This window comes from Mastigoproctus giganteus, chromosome 10, assembly GCF_048544385.1.
Source record: "Mastigoproctus giganteus isolate SK-2022 chromosome 10, ASM4854438v1, whole genome shotgun sequence".
Lineage (NCBI taxonomy): Eukaryota > Metazoa > Arthropoda > Arachnida > Uropygi > Thelyphonidae > Mastigoproctus > Mastigoproctus giganteus.
The window spans coordinates 225,657,569-225,681,753 of NC_143584.1; the positions used below are offsets into that span (position 1 = coordinate 225,657,569).

At 38.6% G+C, this 24,185-nt stretch overlaps 1 protein-coding gene across 1 annotated transcript in view; it reads left to right on the forward strand.

The window, feature by feature from the left end:
• The window catches only part of LOC150079993 (TNF receptor-associated factor 4-like), a 39,814-nt gene extending 21,405 nt beyond the window's left edge, over nucleotides 1-18,409 (forward strand). The window contains exons 4-6 of the mRNA XM_090383309.1: nucleotides 4,425-4,583; nucleotides 6,625-6,777; nucleotides 18,236-18,409. Of these exons, the coding sequence (XP_090239435.1) occupies nucleotides 4,425-4,583; nucleotides 6,625-6,777; nucleotides 18,236-18,409 (486 nt within the window). The remainder of the gene's footprint in view (nucleotides 1-4,424; nucleotides 4,584-6,624; nucleotides 6,778-18,235) is intronic.
• The last annotated feature ends 5,776 nt before the right edge of the window (nucleotides 18,410-24,185 follow it).

The window sequence follows — 24,185 nt, forward strand, 5'->3', positions numbered from 1 at the left end:
AAAGTTGCTGGAGAGGCCTTCATCCTGCAGTGGATTGAAAATGGCTGATGATGATGATGATTAAGGACCCTGCCAACCTTCGTATCATCTGCAAACGTGGACACTAAGTCTGATATACCGTCATCAATATCATTGATAAATAGTGAAAACAACAACAACGGACGCAGCACCGAACCCTTGGGAACTCCATTAATAACATTATCCACGAAGTGCAGTGCCATTGATAACCACTCTGTCTTTTTATTTTACATGCAATTATACTGCAATCACAACATGGATCTGTTAAGGGGCAGTCTTAATCGTCCCTTTATCCATATCAATAACTTGCCCTTAATGCCCTATTGCTCCAGTTTGTATAGCAGTCTTTATGTGCAACAGTATCCAAGGCCTTCCCGAAATCCAAGTATAAGATGTCAAAATTATTTTTTACATCTAGTTCCTCGGTCACTGCATCATTGTAACCTATCAGATTGGTTAGACAAGACTGCCCCTTAACAGATCCATGTTGTGATTGCAGTATAATTGCATGCCTGTTCAAATGAGAGAGAGAGAGAGAGAGATAATCTTTATTACCCTTCACGGCCATAAAGCCAGGGGCTTACAGTTTCCCAAACTTCCGGGAAAATTGAACAATTATTTACAAAACGGTAATTTTACAAAGAAAACATTATAATACAAAGGAGAGAACTCCTTACGAGAGTTAATCTGATTGAGCTGGCTTAACATCGAGATAAGAGCACCAGCTCAATCAGACAGGAACAGATGCAAGGTACACATCAGTCATTGCTGATGAGTCCTACTCGTCATAATTTTTTTCCGGTAAGTCCGGTCAGCAGCGAATTTGTTGAGGTCGGCGTCCAGTGCCTGGGTTTGCTTGAGCATCTGCTGAGGAAGGAACCTGTCCGAGAGATGGAGTCGTGCTGAATGCGAGTAGAGCTCGGGATTGGCCCTAAGGGCAGCAGGGGGGATCCTCCAGCCACAGGTATCCCAGAATGAAGGTGTTGCCATTATGCCTGTTATCATCTTGACTGTTGCTAGGAGGCGTTGGTCGTCGACTAAGGTGGGAAGCCGTGGAATTCCGAGAGAGTTGGCAAGCTGCGTGGTACGAATCTGAGCTGGAAGGTTGTGCTTCCTGTTGGCCCACTTTAGGAGCCAGAATTCTGTGGCAAAGAGTGGTTTCTTTATTGACGGTGCCGCTGATGCCCAAATTTCAGCAGCATAGAGTAAAGGTGGAAAGATAACTGTTCTTATGTACCTCACAGTTATCTTTTTATCTGTGATATGAAGGAGATGTTGTTTTGCTATCCACCGGAGTCTTGAAGCACGTGTGAGGAGCATGTCGATGTGGGCGTTGAATCGAAGTTTTGGGTCGAATACAACGCCCAGATCACGATGGCTGGACACAATTGGGATGAGGGTGTTGCCGACCGAAGGCTGGAGAGAAGAAGGCGTTTGCTTCAATGAATACACCATGAATTTGGACTTAGCAGGATTGATCTTGAGCCCAAACTGGCAGAGGTAAGATGTGACTGTGGTGAGAGTGTTGTTAATTTCCACTTTTACCAGATCTAGGTCTTGACCTGGGATGATGGGAGTGAGTATCTTGATATCGTCCGCATAGCTCAGTAGACATCGAGAATGTGCAACCAGTGGGAAGATAATGGATGAAAATAGAAGGCCCGAAATGACCCCTCCTTGTGGGACTCCTGCGGTGACGGATCTAGTAAGGGTGCGATCTCCTGTATGAAGCTTTATAACTCTGTTATTCAGAAGAGAGGAGAGAAAGCATAATATGTTCCCTGTGATCTGGAAGTGGCATTCCAGGAGAGTGAGAAGTGGTTTACTTGGACGGCATCAAATGCAGCCTCAATGTCTAAGTAAGTCACAGCTAGTTCCTGCCTATTCTCCAATGCTGACAAGATAGTATTCGTGGTGGCTAGCAGATTGGTGATCGTTGATCTGTTTGGAAGGGAGTAGTGAATTTGGGCTGGATTACTGGGCAAGATCTGCTTAGTGAGGATGGGAAGTAAGGCCTTCTCCAGGAGCTTCAGCAGGCTGGAGGAGTTGGAGATGGGTCGGAAGTGTTTAGGTTTCGATGGCGACTGAACTTTGGCTAAAGGTTTGATGAGATAGTTTTTCCACTGCTGTGGGAAAATTTTGTTCGAGAGTAACTGGTTGAAGATAATTAAAAGTGGCTGAATAATATACGGACTTAGGCATTTGAGCATGAATTGGGGAACTCCATCATCACCAGTGGATGACGAGGCAGGTAGAGAATTGATGGCTACGATCAGCTGTTGTTTTGTAATCTGAATGTTGTTCAACACTTCTTGCTGGATGGGCTCTGTTAGTAGAGCTAGATCTGAGTTTGGCATAGGATTACGGTTAAATCTTGTGACGAAATCGAGCCACAATTCAGGATCAAGTTGTAAAGGAAAATGAGGGTTCACTTTCTTGTATGGGATTTTTCCTTTAGCCAGCTCACGGTTAACGTATAATTTGATTGCCTCGGATTTCAGGCGATTAAATTGAGCCCGTGCCCTTGAATAAACGATACGATCATTGACATTTTGCGACTGTTTCCATGTGCGATGGAGCTGTTGCTTCAGCTGGAAACTCATTTTGAGTTCAGAATTCCACCAAAGTCTTGTATATGGACTGATTGTGATCTTTTTGGAGGCAGCATATTTGGCAACCGTGTTGATCCAGTTTGTGAGAATGTTCACAGCTAGTTCTGGGTCACAAGTCTCTAAGGCCACCCAGGGAATGAGAGAGGCGGCTCTGATGCACTTATCTACGTCAAGTAAGTTGGGGCTAGTGATGTCAACCTTTGTTGTTGTCCTTCTGGCTTCTAATTTGGGGGCTGGCAGATATGCGGTCACATGTATTGGGACATGATCAGAGTCAAATGACGTTTCTGTAATGTAATCAAGGGTACAAGGGAAAGAGGCTAGAACTAGATCTAAGAGGTTATTCCTCCTAGTTGGAGCTTCATTAATAAGTTGTGGTCCTGCCTTACGTCTTTAACCAATGATTCCATTATTTTCCCTATTTTCCCAAGAACAGACGTTAAGCTAATAAGTCAAGTCTGTAATTACTCATTCTTCTTTTGATCCCCTTTATTAATTGGGGATATATCCCCGATAACCTTATTCCAAGGATGCTCTCATAATTATGTCCAATGGTTTGCTTTTCTCCTTTGCCGCCACTTTTAATATAATTGGATAGGTTTCATCCGTCCCAGGTTCCTTTTTTTATGTCCATCTTTAACGATTTCTCCTCCACTTTCAGTCATCACAAAGTCATTTAGCTGCTCGTTAGAGTTTGTTAAACTTCTTGCATCTCCTTCCCAAAAGTGGAATGTAAACCAGTAGCTTATTTTGTGAAGAATCTTTGATTATGCAGACACAGAATTCCATATATTAAAATGTGAAACGTGTTTCTATAATTAAAAATCCATAAATTTTTATTCTCAGCATTGATCGTGTGTTAATTAAGAGATGCATTTCCATAGTGGACTTGAAACGTAGTCTTAAAAAATTTAATAATTATAAGTATAGGGATTCGCATGGTGAAATCGACAAAACACTTCGATTATTGGGTAACAGAACTTTACAACCATGCATCTTAGAGGGACGAGACTTGATGAGGTTTGGTTTATGAGACTCTGAGAGTGGTTAGTAAGATGAATGAAGGCGAAATTTTCACTGTTATAATTCCAGAATTCCAGAACTAGGAGCCATAAATTCAAATTACAGGGGGAAGTGGTTTAGACTAGATTGTAGTTTTCTCTTAGTCAGCGAGTTGACTACTGGAACAAATTGCATGCAGATAATCGAAGCTGATTGAAGAAATTCAAAAGTGAATTGGATAATTACGTATGTTAGGAGGGAGGCGAATAATTTATATTTTCCAATCTGCTTTTTCTTATTTTTATTTTTTTATCGGTGCAGCAAAAGCCTTCCTTTCACTATTTGGCTAATACTAATACATATCAAAATGAACACATCCAATTACGTTTTATGTAAGTTCATTTCAAAATGCAGAGGGTAGTTATTATCTAAAATTTTGTCAAATTATTGAAATCATTCCTTGCTCGAGTAAGGACGGATGTATTAACATACTCAGACACCTTTTTCAATGCATCTGTCGAATATAATTTCTCAAATAAAGAAGTAACTCGGCCATAGCCAGAATATTCAATAAATTTAATTTTTCTCGCGCGTAATATTTTCTTAAATTAAACATCTTGAACTCCTATGTGATGTTTCTAATTATTTATTATTAAACTAAGATTGCTACTCTAATTAACCTCTATGTTCCTACATTGAGACTAAATATTTTCTGTTTAATTGTGTTTTTTGGTATAAATTGCACGCACCATTTATTTGATGTTTTTTTTTTTTTTTTTTTTCTTATTGCAGGTCCATCAGACCACCTGTGAATTTGTTGTAGTCCAATGTCAACATTGCAAAGCCGAAATGTATCGAAGGGATTATCAAGTACATGTAAATTATGAATGCCCTGAGGGTTCAGTGAAGTGTTCTGAATGCCTAACGATAATTCAAGGAAAAGATAAAGAGGTCAGTGGGGACTAATCTGTCTTCTTTCTCTCTCTCTATTTAAAATCTACCTGACGCTATCGTTAGCAATTTATCTACGAACCTTTGATCTACATTACGCATAAGATGGAAAAACAACGTAATATCCGTTAAAGCTATAGAATACGACGTCTATTTCTGTCTTTCTTTAAACACGAATATTTCGGGAAAACCTAAATGAGAAACCAAGAAAACCAACTGAGAGGACAAGAAGAGAACATCAAAGCAATATCTCTACTGACATTGTTCATTCCCATATTCATCTACCATGAAAAGCAAGAAAGAAAGAAAAAAAAAAGAAAAAAAAAAAGGCGTACCATTCCAAAAAATGTAAATGATGTTTTAACTAAGAAAGGCTACAGTGGTTTTTTCAGATATCACGTTTTCTTACTACCACAAAGCACGTTCACTACCACAAAGAAGAAGATCATAGCCGCCATCTGGGCTTCAAGACGGGAATTTGCTGGGGTTCATATTGCTCAACTGGTGAAGGAATACATTGTTAGGTGTACTGTCTCGGTTGCCTCGGTCATTTGGTTATTAGCTACAGAAGTGTACGTCAAAACCTCCCTAAGCATTGAATATTGGCTTCTTAGATGGTTAAACGGGATCTTCAAATTTCCCTTCACTGTATCAAGAGGCATTCTGTATGCAAATATTGAGTGGACACCTTGGAGGTTTATTGTTATCAGGACAAATATTCATATCCTGGCCAAGTTACTGACAGATAGATATGATGCACCAGTCTTATCAGACATCATCTAGCACCCACAAAGTCAGAGGCAATCATGCAGTCTACAAATCAAACCATTCCGGTCCAACCTAAGCTCCTTGAAAAGCTTTAACAGGATATTTACAATGGAAATGCTTAACAGGTTTCGAGTAAACTGTGAAAAATTATGCTTCAGTAAGGCTTACAGAACGACTATCTTCCAACAAACAACCGAGTCACAACAGTACTAATTAGATCCAATAGTCTCTTGCATGTGGTGCAAGTAAAAATTGAGTTGGGAAGCTTGCCCGCCGTCGAAGGCGGCTTAATGCGCAGATCTTTCGAAATATCTGCCGTGGTTTCGGATGTCGTTTTGGAGGTTGACTGCCTAATAACACAATCTTTTTGCTTCTCAGTGTTATGCTGCCATCAAGCAGTTCGTGCTCGTAGTTTGTCAGGCTTTACATGTTGTGGATACTCCTCTTTAAGACACCCAGCACGAAGCACATTTTTATTTTTAAACGGTCAATTTTTTTGTAAATTTATTTATTCGGAGTTGTAATTTTTTATACCCTCTAGTTTGCACGCTGTACAAGGGGCGATTGTAAATAGCAATCAAATTGAATAAATAAATTGCTCCCCATAATTTTTTCATTATAATAAGGAATAAGACAATGGTTAAAATATTTTTTGCAGTCAATTTTTACCTTTTCATGAAGCAAGTGATGGTTGTTGTTGTAGGTAGGATTTTAGGAGCATTGGCAACTAAGGCCATATCGCTTCGTGTATACTGTCTGCAAATTGCGGGTGTTCTGACGATTTCTGTTTGTGAGGTCGGTTTTCTGTTTGCCTGACGAAAAACCCGAGTTTCCGGGAGAAAAAACCATGCTACCCTCGCCTGAAACCGACTAACTCAGCCTACATTGTGAAAAAGGCCCATAAAATTCTTTTCCGTCATTGACGGACTCGAACTCAGGCGTTTTCCACCCGGTATGGGAAGGATGGCGATCCTACCAACTGTGCTACACAGCAAGACAATGTTTTATGTAAGTTGGTTTCAAAATGCAGCGGAGAGTTCTTACCTAAAAATTTATGAAATTATTCAAGTTGTTCATTCTTGATGTGGGGAGTATATTAATCTGAATATTTTATAGTTATTGAATATAATTTCTCCAATATAAAAATCCGACTTATATAGAACTTGATAAATTTGTAAATGAAGGTTGAACTTGTAATGTGAATTGGGAAATTGCAATTTCTTAAAACAGTGCGCAGTTCATTCTAGCCTTTCTGTTTATTTTCCTTCTGCAGAGTCATGAAAGTGAGTGTGAACTAGTTCTAATAAAGTGTGAACAGTGCACTGCTTATGAATTTAGAAAAAATATTGAGAAGCACATAAATGATGACTGTCCCTTTGTTCGCTGTTCTACCTGCGAAAAGTTCTTTCTGAGGAAAGATATCAAGGTAAGTACTAAATTTCTTAATTCTTACAATCTTTAATAATTGAAAATATATCCTGCAGTCAGTAAGCACAAATCCACTTTTATGTACTAACTGTTGTTTGTTGGGTTATAAATAATAGAAGCAGAAATCCAGGTGTTACAAGCTAGGAGGAGTGGAGTTCAGTTCAAAGTGGTTTAGGACGAAAAGGACTTAGGAATTACAATTCAGTTAGAGATGCAATTGTCCGAGTTCTCTCGGAATCGAAATCCATCTTGAAGGAGATAACCAGGAAACTTCTACAGTTGTATGTGGTGGTACATGTCCTATATCTTCTGAGATCTGTACACTTTCTCATCACAGAACTTGTGGGGATCAATCTTCAGGGTGTTGTACGTTTGGAGGATGTTAGATGGAAAAATTCTTCTAAGCATTTTAAATTCCGTAATAAGCTTCTTAGGGGAATCTACGCGTCATTGCAAAGGACGCGGGAAAGCCTAGGGCCTGCAACAAGATCGTGGACATTTGGGGAGTCCAGACGATCGTTGAGAAGCTGACAGAGGTTGCGCAGATTTCCTGCAACGAGCAGTTGGTTCCAAGGGGTGCAACCAAGGTTTGCATACATGACTGATCTCTAGAAGGGTGACCATTAACACGGTCAAACCACCTTAAAATCCAGCACTCGATACCCATGAATTTTTTTATGTTAGTGAGGGAAGCAGAGGACCAGATCGTCGAGTCATACTTGGGAATCGGAACAAGACATGTTTGTATGTAGTGAATGATAAGTTTGTGGTTGTGTACTCCAGTAAGTTCCTGTCTTATCGCCCACTTTGCTGACAGAGTTTTTGCCTTAGTGTTGGCGAAGTGCTATTGGAAGGTCAGGCCTTCATTCCAGGTAAGCCGTAGATTGTTAATCAGACAATCTAGTTAATCAATTGTTAATCAGACTAAGCTTCTTGGTGTTTTCATTAATCATAAGTCTCTATCCTCATCTCCTTCACCTGAACTCTAAAATTAAAATGTTCACTGGTTGTATTATTCGGATCTCAAAGAATGATTGGATTCTTTCAAGAAAAACGCTTTATCTGCATTATTTTCCTGTGTTCCTTCTTATGGTTACCTATGCACGGTTCCATAGGGCAAGGAACTCCAAAATTTAGGAGAAACTAAGTTCTCTCCGGAGAGGTATACCGTTATCTATTTTTAGGAATTGCAGGACCGTTTCGGCCTCCGTAGCCGAGTGGTCAGGAGCGGGAGTGCAGTAGCACACGCTCTTTGAGTAGACCGGGGTTCAAGCCCCTGACTGCTGAATACGGTCGATCTGCCAACCCGCACTGGACCAGCGTGGCAGATTATGGTCCATTTCCCTCAGCATGAATTGTTGAGGAGGCTTCCATCCTGCAGCGGGTTGATAATGGCTGCACTTTTACCTTTTTTTTTTTTTTTTTTTTTCCTACGAAAAAGAGCTAGAGGACCATGCCTCTAGCTCTTTTTGTTATTTTCAGAGGCCTTTGTTTTCGCATCAAGAAGAAAATTCAGTCTAATTTTCTTGGTATTGAACTGAATCTAAATTTTGATTCCAAAAAAAGAAAAAAGTTTCAATAAAAAGTGTTTCAATAAATTTCTTAATGTATAGCAATCCAGTTCGAATATTTCTCTTAACGGTGCTGTGAATAGGAAATTTCTTCCCAGTGTGTCCTTCCATGGTGAAACGTGTGCAGGCTGTATTATGGGAAAAAGGTGGTTCCACGAGGTATTAGGTAGGTTTTGCTAATGCAAAGCGAACTTGAAGTAAATTCAATGTGCTAATACTGAACTTCTTTGGAAAGTCTGTGCCCTAGTAGATTTTCTAGAAAATCTGCTAGAGCACGTAATTGATGAGTGTCCAGAATACGAGTTCAAGTGTCCAAACTGCGAAAAGACACTTAAAAGAAAAGAAAAAAGAGGTAAGTAATAAACTAATCTCATTCATCTCAACTCGCCCAAAATTACACATCAGGTCATTTTATTTGTAAGTTCGTTTCAAAATGCACACGGGAATTCTTACCTGAAATTTATCAGGTATTCGAGTCGTTCATTCTTGATTGGGGGGGGGGGGGTAAAACATTAATATTCTGGATCACTTATAATTTTTTCCAATGAAGAAGCTTGATAATTTATTTATCCCTATTTTCTGTTACACTTGTTGGGAGATGAATTAGAGCTTATTTAGAACTATAGAAATTTTTAAATTGAGATTAAACTTGTGCGTCTCGTGAAAATAATTCGTATTATGCAGTTAATTCTACAATTTCACGTTATTTTCTTTCTGCAGAGTCATGAAAGTGAGTGTTTACCATTTCTAATAATGTGTGAACAGTGCCATGAAAAAATAATGAGCTACCACTCATGATTAATAAGGACTAGTGAAAGATAATATTTTCTATCTTTATTTTGTGATTGTTTTTCCCCTCCCCTCTCAGATAAAATAATCACCAAATAAAGATGTAAAACCTTATCTGAATTTATATTCAACCTAACAATGGGTTACATTTTCTCAGGACAACATGGAATGCTGCAAACTTGTCAGGGCCAAATGTGAGATGTGTGGTAATGAAGTATGCCCAACCAGTCTCCAACTGCACGTGACTCGGAGGCGCCTCCGTAGCCAGGTGGGCAGGAGCAGCAGTGCGTAGCACACGCTTCTTGATTAGACCGAGGTTCGAGCCCGTGACTACCAAATAGGGAGGATACGGAAAGGTCAGGGAATGACACCGCATATCCCCAGAGCAATATTGACTTAGTTGCTAATGCTCCTAAAAAAAAAACCAAATAACAATAACAAACATGACTCGGAGATGTCCGAAGAGACTCGTCAAATGTCGCTTCTGTGATTTGGAATTAGAAGCAGCCCACATTAAAGGAGGTCTGAAAATTGTCTTTCTCACTACTGATAATTATTGTAAATGAAATTTTATATTTGACTCTTTAAGAAAATTTTCTTGTGCTACTCGAAATTTAGCTAATATCGGGCAAATATAAATCCGACAGTTAATTTGTTATACAGTGGAGTAATTAGGCTTAGGTTGCCAGGTGGCCTCCTCGGCAAAACCAAATTACTAAATTGGTTTCGCATATCCGCTGCTTCCGGTTTCGATTAGTCCCAGTTTCGTTAATTTTGGTCAAAGTAGATGGCTCTTTGGATGGTATAATTCGGAGGGAGGTAGATTTATAATAAGAAGTTGTAATCTGAAATACAATGGAATTAAACTGAAAAACTATTGAAAATGATTATCTACAACTTTATGATTTAAATTTGACTGCGCAGCGTTTATCACTTTTTTTTTTTTTTTTAAGAGAGAGTTCAAATTCAGCCATTTTATTGACAATACTCCTGACATTACTGTAGACACAGTTGAGACTAAGTAATCCTCTATATTTTTATACCCTGACACACTCCTTGAAGTAATTTGGGTTAACATCTTCCCTCTCATTTGAAATATTGCCTCCTTGAGAACATCTTATCAAAATCGGCTGTTGCAGCAACAAACAAGAATTCATGAGGCGAGTGCAAGCATTACTTTGACCCATACCATCAGTTAAACGCGGATCGACATTACACTTTTCCCCACCCAACTAGCAGTTTTGCTGAACCCTTAGGGTATCTTCAATGATGCTGGCAAAATTCTTTGCACCACATTTGTTCAAATGATTACCATCTCTACAAAATAGATTCCTACTACCTACGAATGCGGCCACGCTGATAAAAATTCTCCCCCACCTGGTGTCTTGCAGATTTCCTGAAGTCTTTAGTTAATCCACAAGGTTTTCAGCATATAATCCTTCCTATTGTGTCTGGGCAGAATTGCAGACACATATACACATTGAACTAACTAGTGGCATTTTTTCAGCATTCTGAAGTCGATTTTCTGTTTGCTGGACAAAAAACTCGAGTAGTTTGCGGAGGAAAAAAACCATGCTACCCCGCCTGAGACCGAATAACCCAGCCACGTGAAAAAGCCCTGTAAAAATTTCTTCCATCATCGACGAGGATCGTACCCAGCTCTTTTCGACCCGGTGTGTGAGGAGGACTGCGATCCTACCACTGCGGGCTGTTTTTTGTAAGTTCATTTAAAATTGCAGTGGGGAGTTCTTACTTAAAAATAATTTATCAGATTAATTAAATTGTTCATTCTTGACTTCGAGAGTATATTAATATGAATATTTTAGTGATTGAATATCATTTCTCTAATTATTATTATTATTATTGAGAGAGAGAGAGAGAGAGAGAGAGAGAGAGAGAATAATGATATCCAGCTCAGGACCCTGGGTGTGCCAAGCCCATACTCAACAGAATATATATAAAATTTCGGATTATTTAGAACTTGATAAATTTGTAAATTGGGGTTTAAACTTGTAGCTTTTGAAAGAGTGCGCAGTTCAATCTAAAATTTCTGATTATTTTCTTTCTGCAGAGTCATAAAAGTGAGTGTGGACTAGTTCTAATGAATTGTGAACAGTGCAAAACTTATAAATTTAGAAAAAATATGGAGAATCACATAAATGATGAATGTCCCTTTGTTCAGTGTTCTGCCTGCGAAAAGCACTTTCTCAGGAAAGATAACAAGGTAAGTACGTACTAAATTTCGTAATTCTTACAATCCCTAATAATTGAAAATACAGCCTGAAGTCAATAAGCACAACTCTCCTTTTATGTAAACTATTGTTAGTTGAGGTCATAAATATTAAAAGCAGAAATCCAGGAGTTACAAGCCAGAGGGAGTGCGCTTCAGTTGAAAGTGGTTTAGGATGAAAAACACTTAGGGATTGCAATCCAGTTAGAGAGAGACATACAATTTTCCGTGCAGTGTAAACAGGGTGGCTAGAAAGGCAGCTAATTATATGATATGGTAGTTTTGGATCTACTTTTAGAACCGTTAAGTGTCTCCTATAAAATCATCTACAGTTCGTGAGTTAACGTTGAGTCTATGGAAGCATCCTATTTACCTAGTTCCAAATGTATTAATGCGCACTGATGACTATTTCAGCAGCGAATGGTATAACCCTTCGATTGGATTTTTCAAATGTAAATATATTTGAGGTGGCATATAAACATTTTATTATTTATATGTAGTGTGTATAAGTCAGTATGTTTGCGACGTATATAAATGTATTTATGTATGTTGTGTGTAATCAGTAGTGTGAGTATTGAATAGTGTATTTGATTAAGTAAGACTATATTTATACACTGTAAATTTTAACGTCAAGATTAAAAGCTGCTATTACGAACTGAGTAATTGGTATTATCAACGCTATAATATAAAACTTAACGTCGATAATTCCAATAATTTGTTGTTGATAATTTGCTTTCCTTAATGCGATTAGAGCCTTAAATGGAACTTTGAACACGTCTCGATTCGAAGACCTAATGGCCATGTAAGAATGCGCAGAAGCTTGTTACGCATCAGTGATTTCTGTAATTTTTACTCATGCTGTGTGCTAATTTTTCGTACGATTTGGTATAGATAAGGGTTCAATTGATCACTTATTTATAAATGTGGTATTGTTTATTCCAAATCGTCTCAGCAGATACAAAAGCTCTTCTAACTATGTTGTCTTGCGTAACGACACATCCGAACTCCCCCTCTCCCATAGAAGCTAAAGTTTACTCACGTTGTTATCGCGAAGTGTAGAAGAAAAGAAAAGGCAAACATTTATGTTTGTCTGTATTAATGACTTTAGGCATTGTATATAAATTTTTGAAAGTTGGGAAGCCGTTTAATATACTTCATTTATAAGCCGCCTTCTGTTTGTCATCTTTCCCTGACGCTAGCGGCCTCTAGGGTAATTTGAGCAACGAGACTTAATCTCGTTCACCTTGAAATAGGTTTACCAGGAGTATTCAATTAATTTTGCGTTGGAAAACTCGCTAATTGAGTTGTTGAATTCCGAAAATTAACAGTCCCTAAAATTACTAAAATTTTACGATTAAATTTTAGGAATAACCTCCCCACCCTAGTATGGAAGGCTTTATCAAAGACTATCTTTGTGTCAGTTAATTAATAGTAGAAGCTACTAAACGTTTCATACCTATTAAGAAATATTGTTCAAGGTTTAGGCCTAAATGCTTGTCAAATGAACTAATGAGACTCGTGGCAGAGAAGAAAAATGCATTCGATGCATATAAATTATCAGGCGACACAGAAGCCTATGATATATACAGTCTGTAATCAAGTCACAAAGGAGGTTAGGCAGGCGAAGGCAGATTACGAGAAATCTTTGGCAAAGGATACTAAGAAAAACAGCAAGGATTTCTTTACTTATATAAACTCTAAAAGGAAGGGGATGAATCTGATTGGTCCACTTGATATCGGTGGTTGGACTGTTGATGATCCTGCTCAGACAGCAAACAAACTGAATGGGTATTTTGCATCTACATTCACACATATGGAGTTAAGGTTTGAAAATGCTAGAAGGTTATCAAATTGTAGCAGGGTGCTTAATGATTTTGTAATAACTGAGAACAAAGTGGAGGAGAAATTGTTGAAGAAAATAAGAAAGGCACCTGGGGTGGATGGGATTTATCCAGTTATAGGTGGCAAAGGAAGTAAGCAAACCCTTAGCCATAATTATGAGAGAATCATGGGTTTGTTAAGACACAGCATGGGTTTGTTAAGGGAAAGTCTTGTCTGACAAATTTGATTGGTTATGATGACGTGGTTACAAAGGAACTGGATGCAAAAAAATAATTTTGATATCATATAATTGGATTTCAGGAAAGCTTTTGAATCTGTTGCACATGGAAGACTACTGTACACATTGGAGCAGATTGGTATTAAGGGTAAGTTGCTACAATGGATAAAAGGTTGGTTGAGTGGGAGAAGACAGAGGGTGGTAATCAATGGGTGCTGCTCTTCGTGGACTAATGTTATTAGTGGAGTCCCACAGGGTTCGGTGTTGAGTCCACTGTTGTTTTGTACATTTATCAATGATATTGATGAAGGTATATCAGGCTTAGTATCGAAGTTTGCAGATGATACAAAGGTTGGCAGGTTTGTTAATGACAGTAATGGCAGTGTGTTACTATAACAGGATCTAGAAATTTTTGGCAGATGGGCTGAGAAGTGGAAACTGAAGTTTAACATTGAAAACTGCAAAGTACTGCATATGGATAGAAGTAACCCCAGGGAAACATACCAACTGTGTGGTACTACACTTAAGGTGGTAGAAAATGAAAAAGACCTGGGAGTAATTGTGCAGTCAGATATTAAGTTTTCTGAGCAGTGCAGAGAGGCTGCCAGGGCAGGTCATGGGGTGTTGTCAATGATATACAGGAATTTTGCTAGCAGAAAAAATGAGGTGATTGTCCCTCTGTATAAGGAAATGGTCAGGCCACGCCTTGAGTACTGGGTGCAGGTCTGGAGGCTTCATTTTAGGAAGGATGTAGATTTGCTTGAGCGTGTACAGAGAAGGGCAACAAGATTAGTGAGTGGAATGAAGGGATCCTCTTACCAAGAGAAGCTTAAGTTCTGCAAATTGCAGTGGCTGGAGACTAGGCACCTTCGAGGTGATCTGATTGAGGTGTATAAGGACTTGAATGGGTTGAGCACGCTGAATTCTGATGGGATTCTTCCACTTGTTTAGATTACGAACCTAAGGGGGCACAAATTGAAATTGAGGAAGAACAGATGTAGAATAGATGTGCGGAAATTTGCCTTTAGCCAGCGGGTGGTTAATTGCTGGAACAAACTTCCATCTGTCGTTGTGGAAGTTGATAGGTTAAATAAATTTAAGGAGGAACTGGACAAACATTTAGAGGGGATTGTTTTGTAATTTTTTTTTTTTTTGGCTGATAGTGCATAAGCTCATACACTTGCTTTCTTGCATCACATGCCACTACTACTACTGCTTTACGACACATGTTTATTCACATATGAATAAATAAATAATAGCAGTTAATTTTATTTTAATCATTTCAAATTTCATTAATAATGCTGTTCACCTTTTTTTTTTTATATATATTCTTAATAGCGTTAAATATGCATTTTTAGTAAGTTTCTCATTCTTCGGCTTCTTTCTTATTATCCGTTAGACAGAACATCAAAGTTACTTACCATCCCCTCGTGGGTAGCACAGTTGGTAGAATCTCGGTTCTCCCCACACCGGCTGGAAAGAAATCTCAGTTCGAGTCCCATCGACGACATGACGAATTTATGGTCCTTTTTCACAACGTGGCTGAGTTACTCGGTTTCAGGCGAGACTAGCATGTTTTTTTATCCCAGAAACATGGGTTTTTCGTCCAACAAACAGTAAATCGAGCATAGAAAAAAACGCAATTTACAGCCAAATTATAAACGGTACAATATAGCCTAAGTTGCTGACACGGCTAAATAAAAAAAAATAAAAAAAAATACTAGAATGATACTTACTTACCAGACATCGTTCCCTCTACCCACGAATTTCAGCCCTTAGCCTGTATACTTCATTAATTAATAATTACCACGCACTTAAATGTATTGAGAACCCGTGACTGAGGAAACAACCGAGGATGAATTAATTGTCATGTGTCTGGAACTATTTCTGTACATGGCTGAGTCTCCAAGGACTGGAGATAAAAATATTCTTCAGCCTATGTGTTTGAACTGTGATGAGAAGCTTTCCAATGCCAATATGGTCCCAAGCAAGATGAAAAGGCATCTGATATCAAAACGTAAAAATCTGGCAAACAAGGATGTTTAATATTTTGAGAGACTTATGGAAAAGCAGAAATTCGAACGATCATATTTAAAAAAAACGAATACCAGGCTCAGATAAGATTCAGATTGTATCTTACCAAGTGGCTGAATTGATTGCTCAACAGACAAAACTATATACAATAGCTGAAAATTTGATTTCACAAGCTGCTTTATTGTGAAAACTTTGGTGATGATGGTGAGCGAGAAGTTATGAAAATTCCTTTGTCTGATAATTCAATTCACAGAAGGATAGTTGATATCTCAGCTAATATTGAGAAGCATGTTTCCGAAAATATGAAGAATTCTAAATTTGCCATTCAAGTTGATGAACCGAGCAACATTAGTGGCAAAGCACAGGTGCTTGCCTATGTCAGATTCATTCACAATGATGAAATAATCACACATATATTGCAAGGAACTTGAAAAACATACCCGAGGACAAGATATTTTCCAAACTTTGTCTGAGTATTAGGAAAAAGTTGAGATTTCTTGGGATTCTTGTATTGGAATTTGTACGGATGGAGTCCCATCTATGTTATGGAATTTGAGAGGCTTGGTATCACTCATTAAACAGATAAATCCAGATGTAATGTTAACTCACTATTTTTTACACAGAGAAGCATTAGTCAGCAAGACCCTTATATCTGATTTGAAGTTAGTTCTATCTCAGGCTGTGCGCACTGTCAACTTCATCAAAACCACTAAAGGCGCGGTTATTTGCTCAACTCTACAAAGATATGTAATCAGAACAGTAATTCCTAATTCTGCACACCGAGGTTCGCTGGCTATCTCGCGAAAAAGTTTTAAATTTGGTTTTGGAACTGAATAACAAGTTAAGAGAATTTTTGGAACAAGAAGGGAACCCATTGTACCACCATCTGGATGAGAATGACTGGTGTGCAAAGCTGGCATATTTGGCCGATATTTTTTCCCGGTTGAATGTGCTCCACGCCAGTATGCAACGCTACGATGACAATATCCTCACAACTACAGAAAAACTAACTACATTAAAAAAAAAAGCTTCAGCTCTGACTCAGAAGAGCTATGCAACATAACCTCGAAATGTTCTCACTGGTAAAAAGTTTACAAACAAGCAATGAAGTGTACGGCCTTATACAGGAACACCTTGCAATACTAGTAGAAAATATTAATCAGTACTTCTAAGGGTTGTCTACAGAAAAATTCGACTGGGTTGAGACCCCTTTGCGAATTCTAACTATTCAGATCTGACATTAGATGAGGATGAGGAAATAGCCTGCATTTCGAGTGATTTCAATTTTAAATTGAAACAAGGGAGTATGCCACTGGATTCTTTTTGGACATACAGCCAGAAACAGTATCCACGCATCTCTTCAAGAGCATTATCCATTCTTCTACAGTTCTCCACGACATATTGTTGTGAATGATGAGGAGACAAGAGTTTGTTTGTCTCAAATTAGACGTAAAATAAATGAGATTACCCAACAAAAACAAAGCTCAAACCTCTCATTGAATTTGTATATTTTGTGAATGAACCATGCTTTTATGTAGCTGCATTGTTTTATACGTTCTGGATGTCTCGTGATCATATTATAAGGTAGTTGTGTTCTATGTCATGAATAATCCACCGCTAGGAATTGATTTTTTTTTTTTTTTTGTTTTTGAAGGTATTTCTTATCAATAAAAAATTCTGTGGTGCGAGCAAATTTTCATTCCGAAAGTGCGGCCCAGAGAAAAAAGTTTGGGAACCACTGCTCTATAGAGATAAGGAGGTCATAATCTCACTGTTAAGGCAATTGTAAGATCATATTTGGACCTGAAGAAAGACATTTAGCTTCTTGAAAGGATCAAAAAACACGGGTAATTCGCATGGCGACATCTAATAAAGGATGACGGTATAGGTAAAGACTTTGATTATGTGGGCTAGAGAACTTGTTAACCATGCACCTTAGAGAGACCTGGTTGAGGTTTATAAGGCCTGGTTGAGGTTTAGAAGGGCTAGTACGATGAATGAAGGGGGAATTTTCACACTAATAAAGAATTCCAGAATTAAGTGCTATAAATTCAAAGTAAAAGGGATGCCGTGTAGACTAGATTGCTGAAGTTTTCTCTGTCAGCGAGTTGGTGATTACTGGAACAAGTTGCGTACGCAGTTAGTCGAAGCTGACAGTTTGAAGAAATTCAAAGGTCAAAAAAAATTATCTACGTTAAGAGGGGGACCGCATAATTTGTATTTTCCTAACTGCTTTTTCTTATTTTTATTTATTTATAAGTTCATTTCAAAATGCAGAGGGTAGTCATTATCTAAAATTTTGTCAGATTATGGAAGTCATTCATTCCTGGAGTAGGGACGGATATATTAATATTCTGAGTCACTGTTCCACAATTCATGTGTCGAATATAATTTGAAAAAAAAAAAAAAAAAAATGTTATTTATACTCAGACCACCAGGTCATAATATAGTATTTAGCAGTCATGGGCTCCGGTTGACTCAAAAGAGCAACGTGTTATTGCACTCACGCTTCAGACCACTAGGCTACGTTAATTCTTCAATATAAATTGGTCAGAATATTTAATAAATTTAATTTTTCACGTGTGTAATATTTCTTAAATTAATCATCTTCAGCTCCCATCTGATGTCTCTGTTTATTTTTATTAAACTAAGGTTGGTACGCTAGTTAGCCTCGATGTTCGTACATTGAGACTGAATATTTTCTGTTTGACTGTCCTTTTATATAAATTGCACGCACCATTTATTTGATGTTTTTTTTTTTTTTTTATTGCAGGTCCATCAGACCACCTGTGAATTTGTTGTAGTCCAATGTCAACATTGCAGAGTGGAAATGTATCGAAGGTATTACCAGAAACACTTAAATTATGAATGTCCAGTGGGTGCAATGAAGTGTTCTGGGCGCCTAAAGATAATTCAAAAAAAAGAGGAAGAGGTTAGTGGGGACTAATAACTCTTTTTTCTCTCTATTTAAAATCCACCTGACTCGATCGTTAGCAGTTTAGTCTACGTAGCTTTGGTCTATTTACCCGTAAGATGGAACACCAATGTAATGTTTGTTAAAGCACTTCTCCAACTTCGGTCTTTCTTTGAACACGAGTATCGCCTCTGTGTTCAAGTAATAACCATCAAAATGGTTGGATTATCCCAGTTGTATTGAAAGTTCATACAGTATCTTGTCATGGGATTTATCCGCTTAAACGTGCAGAAGGGCTTTAAATGCTCTTCTGCATTAAAAAGGCAATTTTAATGGAGACATGTGAGGCGGATCTTTAAACAATGATTGTGAATATACAGTCCGAAACAAGTATAAGAACTGCATTCCATTTTCTAAGAGAGAGGAAAAAGTTCTCATTTCATAATAAATTTCATTAATTTTACTTATTGACGGATACTAACATAATAGAGACTACAGAAAATGGGGCGCCTCCGTAGCCAGGTGGGCAGGAGCAGCAGGGCGTAGCACACGCTTCTTGATTAGACCGGGGTTCGAGCCCGTGTCCACCAAATACGGAGGATGAGGAAAGGTCAGGGAATGACCACCGCATATCCCCGGAGCAATATGGCCTTAGTTGCTAATGCTCCTAAAAACCAAATAACAACAACAACAGAAAATGGTGTTTGTCTCATATACAATGAGCGGCCTCTTTCTTAAGTACACCTACTTAATAGCGTCTAAGGACTGATGTTTTAAATCATGATTGGGCACTATACAGGGTCCAAGATAGTAGCAGGATTGGGCACTACATCCTTTCTATTATCCATAAATCATGCCCTGGTGAATAGGTCACAATGTATTTGTGCGAATTGTCGAAGCAAACAGCATGTGCGTTCTCTGTTCCAAGTTCAGTTGTGTTCCATTTGTACGGACGTCGACGGCAGTCTGTCACAAGACTCACTGAAAATTATAAATTTAGTGAAACAGGAATACAAGATGGAAGTTCATTTGTTCGGTGCCCTAATAGAAAGTGCAAATGTAATGTCGGTAGAGAAAAGAAACGCCTAATTGTCGTGTGACGCAAACACAGCCATCCTGTTCTCTCCAATAATTTAATAAACTTTAAAAAAATGAGTTCGGTTCTTAAGCGAAAAGGACAGGAAAATCTAAATGAGAGGCCAAGAAGAGAATTTCAAAGCAATATCTCTTCTTATATTGTTCATTCCGATATTCATATTCTAAGAAAAACAATATAGGATGCAAGAAATAAATTAAAAAATGCGTACCATACCAAAAAATTTAAACGATGCTTTAACTCAACTATATAACACAAAATTAGTTGGTTACGAGCACTGGTGAAAAGTTTTGTCATATGCATTGTAGCCGAAGTGTGCCCATATTTACCAGTAAAGAAAACATTGAAATTTTTTAATTAGTTGTACGTTGGCCATGGATATAAATCATGCCGTGACAATCTCATTGTGACTGTTCACAGTAACTTTCATCACTCCTTATTTTCTAATCAAATGATTTATTTCCTAGACTTGACTACGTGGGAAAGGATGAATTGTAAAACTATGTATTGTAGAGGCGCCGTCTCATTGTGGCTGTTGACCTCCTTCCTGATGCTAGAGGTTTTTGTCATCTGCATCCAGTACATCTTTTCTGTGGAAGATTGAAAAGCAAGATTTCTAATTGCTGAGTCCTGGGAGGATGACAATGATCATTGTGCTCTTCCGTGGCAGTGGTCTCTTGTAAGGTTGATATTTCAATTTGAGTAACGTCGTTTTGGAGCAGCTAATGTTAATGGGCTGTGATAGTCTCATTGTGGCTGTTCGTAGCAATCATCATCACCATTAAATTTTCTTGAATTTGACTGCGTGGCAATCAATTGCGGCTCATTGCGGCTGTTGTTTCCCTGTTGACGCTGCTGGCTTTATCACCTGCTTCCAGTATGCCTCTTCTCGTGGCAGATTGTGAAGATGTATTTCATTGCTGTTTATCTTGGAGCGGAAGTGACGAATATCGATATGCTTGCTGTGGCAGTAGTCTGATCGTGACTACTTGCCACCGACTATTCTTTTAACTGCTTTTGGTGTATATTTAGTTTTAACTTTTAAATTTCCTTGCGTTGTAATATCTAAAAGTTAAATTCGAATATGGTAAATTATCAAAATTTTTGAGTAAAATAATTACTAGGTAAATTTAAACAGTTTTTTTTTTTTCTGGCTCATGGTTTGGGCAACCTGGGAGCGGGATTGCTGGCGCCCACCGGTATTGCACTATCTCCGGTGGGTGCGTTTCAACATTACAGGTGATAGTAGACCCAGACCAGCACATTAGGCTGACACACGAGCGCCAACACTTTTATGGGCCCGCTCTGCAGAGGTTCTGCACCACCACATATGAACAAGGTGGATATGGGCAAATGCCTAGGAGCCACCAGCGATACCACACACACACATTGGCGAAGTACAACATTGCCAGATTTTAGTGCGCTAAGAACTGACAGTGAATAGCAGACTCGGACCTGGCTCCTCGAGCCTAGGGACAGGCATTAGGCAGCAGCTAACCAGGTGTTGGTGCAAAGAGACCTGACATTAATACAGAACACACAGAACAATATTAACACACATACATCAACACTTTTTTCAGGCACATTTCGCAGAGATTCCGCGCCATCATAGGTAAACAAGGTGGAAATATGCATATGCCTACGAGCCACCCTGAATCAAGAACATAAAAAAAAAACAAAAAAAAAAAAAAAACGGCCATGTATGGAAGATCGTTTCTTACTTCGCTGTAGCCTACTGTGCTATACAGCCAAAATCTTTGACGCTTACACCGAAGTGTGGATACATTTAAGAAAATTTGTGTAGAAGTTATTGGTCATGAGCCATTGGTCAATTGACCTTGCTAAAATACATGTGGACATCGATGGAAGTGCCCATTCAACAGCATTCATTAAGTTTTCAGAATGCCAAAGAGGAAGTTGACAATTCCCTCTGGAGCAGTGTTAAACTTCAGTTGCCACTTCTCAGCCCATCTGCATAACTTTTCGAGATCCTGTTGGAGTAGCATACTGTCTTTACTGTCCTTAACAACCCTGCCAACTTTCGTATCGTCTCCAAGCTTAGATTTTAAGACTGATATGCTTTAATCAATATCATTGATGAATATAGAACACAACAATGGGTCCAACACGGACCCCTGGGGTTGCATCAACACCACTAATAACATTAATCCAGAAAAGAGCAATGTCCATTGATTACCACTCTGTCTTCTCCCACTCAACCATCCCTTTATCCATAGCAGCAGTTTGCCTCTAATGCCACACTGCTCCAATTTGTGCAGCAGTCTTCCATGTGCAACAGTATCAAAAGCTTTTCTAAGATCCAAGTATATGATATCAAAATTATTTTTTGCATCCAGTTCCTTTGTGACCACATCATTGAATCCAATCAAATTGGTCAAACAAGACTTCTCCATAACAAACCCATACTGTGTCGGAGCTATAACTGAAGTGTTGTCTAGATGATCCTGCAGTGCTTCTTTAACTAGTGCCTCCATTAATTGCCCCACAACTGTAATTACTTGTGTCAACCTTTGATCCTCCTTTGTGAATTGGGGTCACATTTGCACATCTCCAGTCTATGGGTGCCTCCCCTGAGTCCAACGACACTCTCATAATTATGGCTAAGGGTTTGCTTTCTTCCTTTGCATTCTCCTTTAATACAGCTGGATGATTCCATACACCCCAGGTGTCTTACTTTTGTTTATCTTCAACAATTTCTCCTCCACTTTGCTCTCAGTTATTACAAAATCATCTACCTCACTGCCTTAGTTTAATACACCTCTGTCATTCCCCTCCCTGAATAACTTTTCATGTGTAAATGTAGATGCAAAATAAATACTCATTCAGTTTGTTAGGTACCAAAGTAGGATCATCAGCAGTCGAACCATCGATATCAAGTGGACCAACCTGATTCATCCCCTTCCTTCTTGAGTTTACATAAATAAAGAACTCTTTGCTGATTTTTTTTTGCATCATTTGCTAAAGATTTCCCTTAAATCTGCCTTTGCCTGCCTAACCTCCAATGTGACTTGCTTACAGACCAGCTTATATATGCCCATGGGCTTCTGTGTCGCCTGATAATTTATATGCTTCCCGTGCATTTTACTTCTGTGTCACATATCTCGTTAGGCCATCTGACATCCATTTAGTCCTAAGCCTTGAACAATATTTCTTAGTTGGTATGAAAAGCATAGGTGCTACCACCTTTACGAAAGCAAAACCCCTCCTTCACCCCTGATGGTAGTTACCTCTTTGTGTAAATCCCACATGAGCACATTGTGATCACTGCCACCTAGTGGTTCCTTTATCTGCAGAATCTTAGTGCATGAAGAATTGCTACTGATAATCAGATCAAGAGTATTACTCCCTCTATTTGCCTCTCTAACATGCTTCTGTAGAAAACAATCAACCAATAAATCCACAAAAGCCTTGCTAGTGTGGAAATGACCAACCCACAAATTACATTCAAAATCTGGGAATTTAAAATCCCCCATTATACGACAATGTGATTTACTGACCCACTATTTGTCTGTATAGTTGTTCATTATACTCATCGGAGTCATTAGGCCTATAACACTCTGCTACTCTCAATTTTGTTTACACTGTGATTATGTCACACCAAATTGACTCAACACACTGCATTGTCCACCCATGTTAACTGGATGCACTTCCTTAAATTTTATGCGTTTCTTAACCAATAGCATAACCCCTCCTTCCTTTCTATCCTGTCTGTCCTTTCTGTACACATTGTACTCCCCAAATTTGAACTCTGCATTCGTTATATCTGTGTGACACCATGTCTCTGATATCTCTGATAACCTTTGAAGTTTTGACCGGCACCTCCAATTCATCAAATTTATTTTCTACACTCCAAGCATTGGTGTATGTGCAAGTATACATGCACCTGTTCTTACTCTTAGCTACCCTAACACTGCCCATGTATTTACTTGTTCCGCAGTGACTCCCAGCTGTGTCTGAAATCTCCAGCACCTTGTTTTCTAGGCTGCTGCTCATTCCAATGGAAGTAGTGGAAGAATCACTTTCATCTCTTCCAGCGGCTACTGTTAATCCATTAGAGTGCTAATTTATCTGTTAATCTATCAGTTGTTGTTGTGTGTTTTTAGGAGTGTCAGCGACTAAGGCCGTATTGCTCCGTGTTTAGCACATTGGTAGGATCGCCGTCCTTCCCCACAGCGGGTGGAAGAGACCTGAGTTCGAATCCCGTCGATGACGGAAGGAATTTTTATGGATGTTTTTCAAAACATGGCTCAGTTAATCGGTTTCAGGTGAGGTGGAATGGTTTTTTCTCCCGGAAATTGTGGTTTTTCGTCTAGAAAACAGAATCGACCTTAGAACACTCAATTTAGAGACGTATATACACGTCTCTAAATTGAGAGCATGGCCTTAGTGGCCGGTGGTCCTAAAACTCAACAACAATCTAATATACTGGCTGACTGTATTTCTCTGTACATATCCGTGTACTGTATATTGTCTGTAAATTATTATTATTAATTATCATTATTCCGCCGTTAGGGGGCTAAGAGTAAGCATGTCTACTGTATTAGCGCTCTTAGAGTAAATTGGAAATCTTTGCCATTTGTAAGTTGTTAAATTCTTTGTTTTGTTGTTTATTTCGTGCAAGTGCATTAATTGAAACGCCTTGTGTTAAAACTGACTCTACTCCTGAGATTTGCAAACATGAGTCACAATATA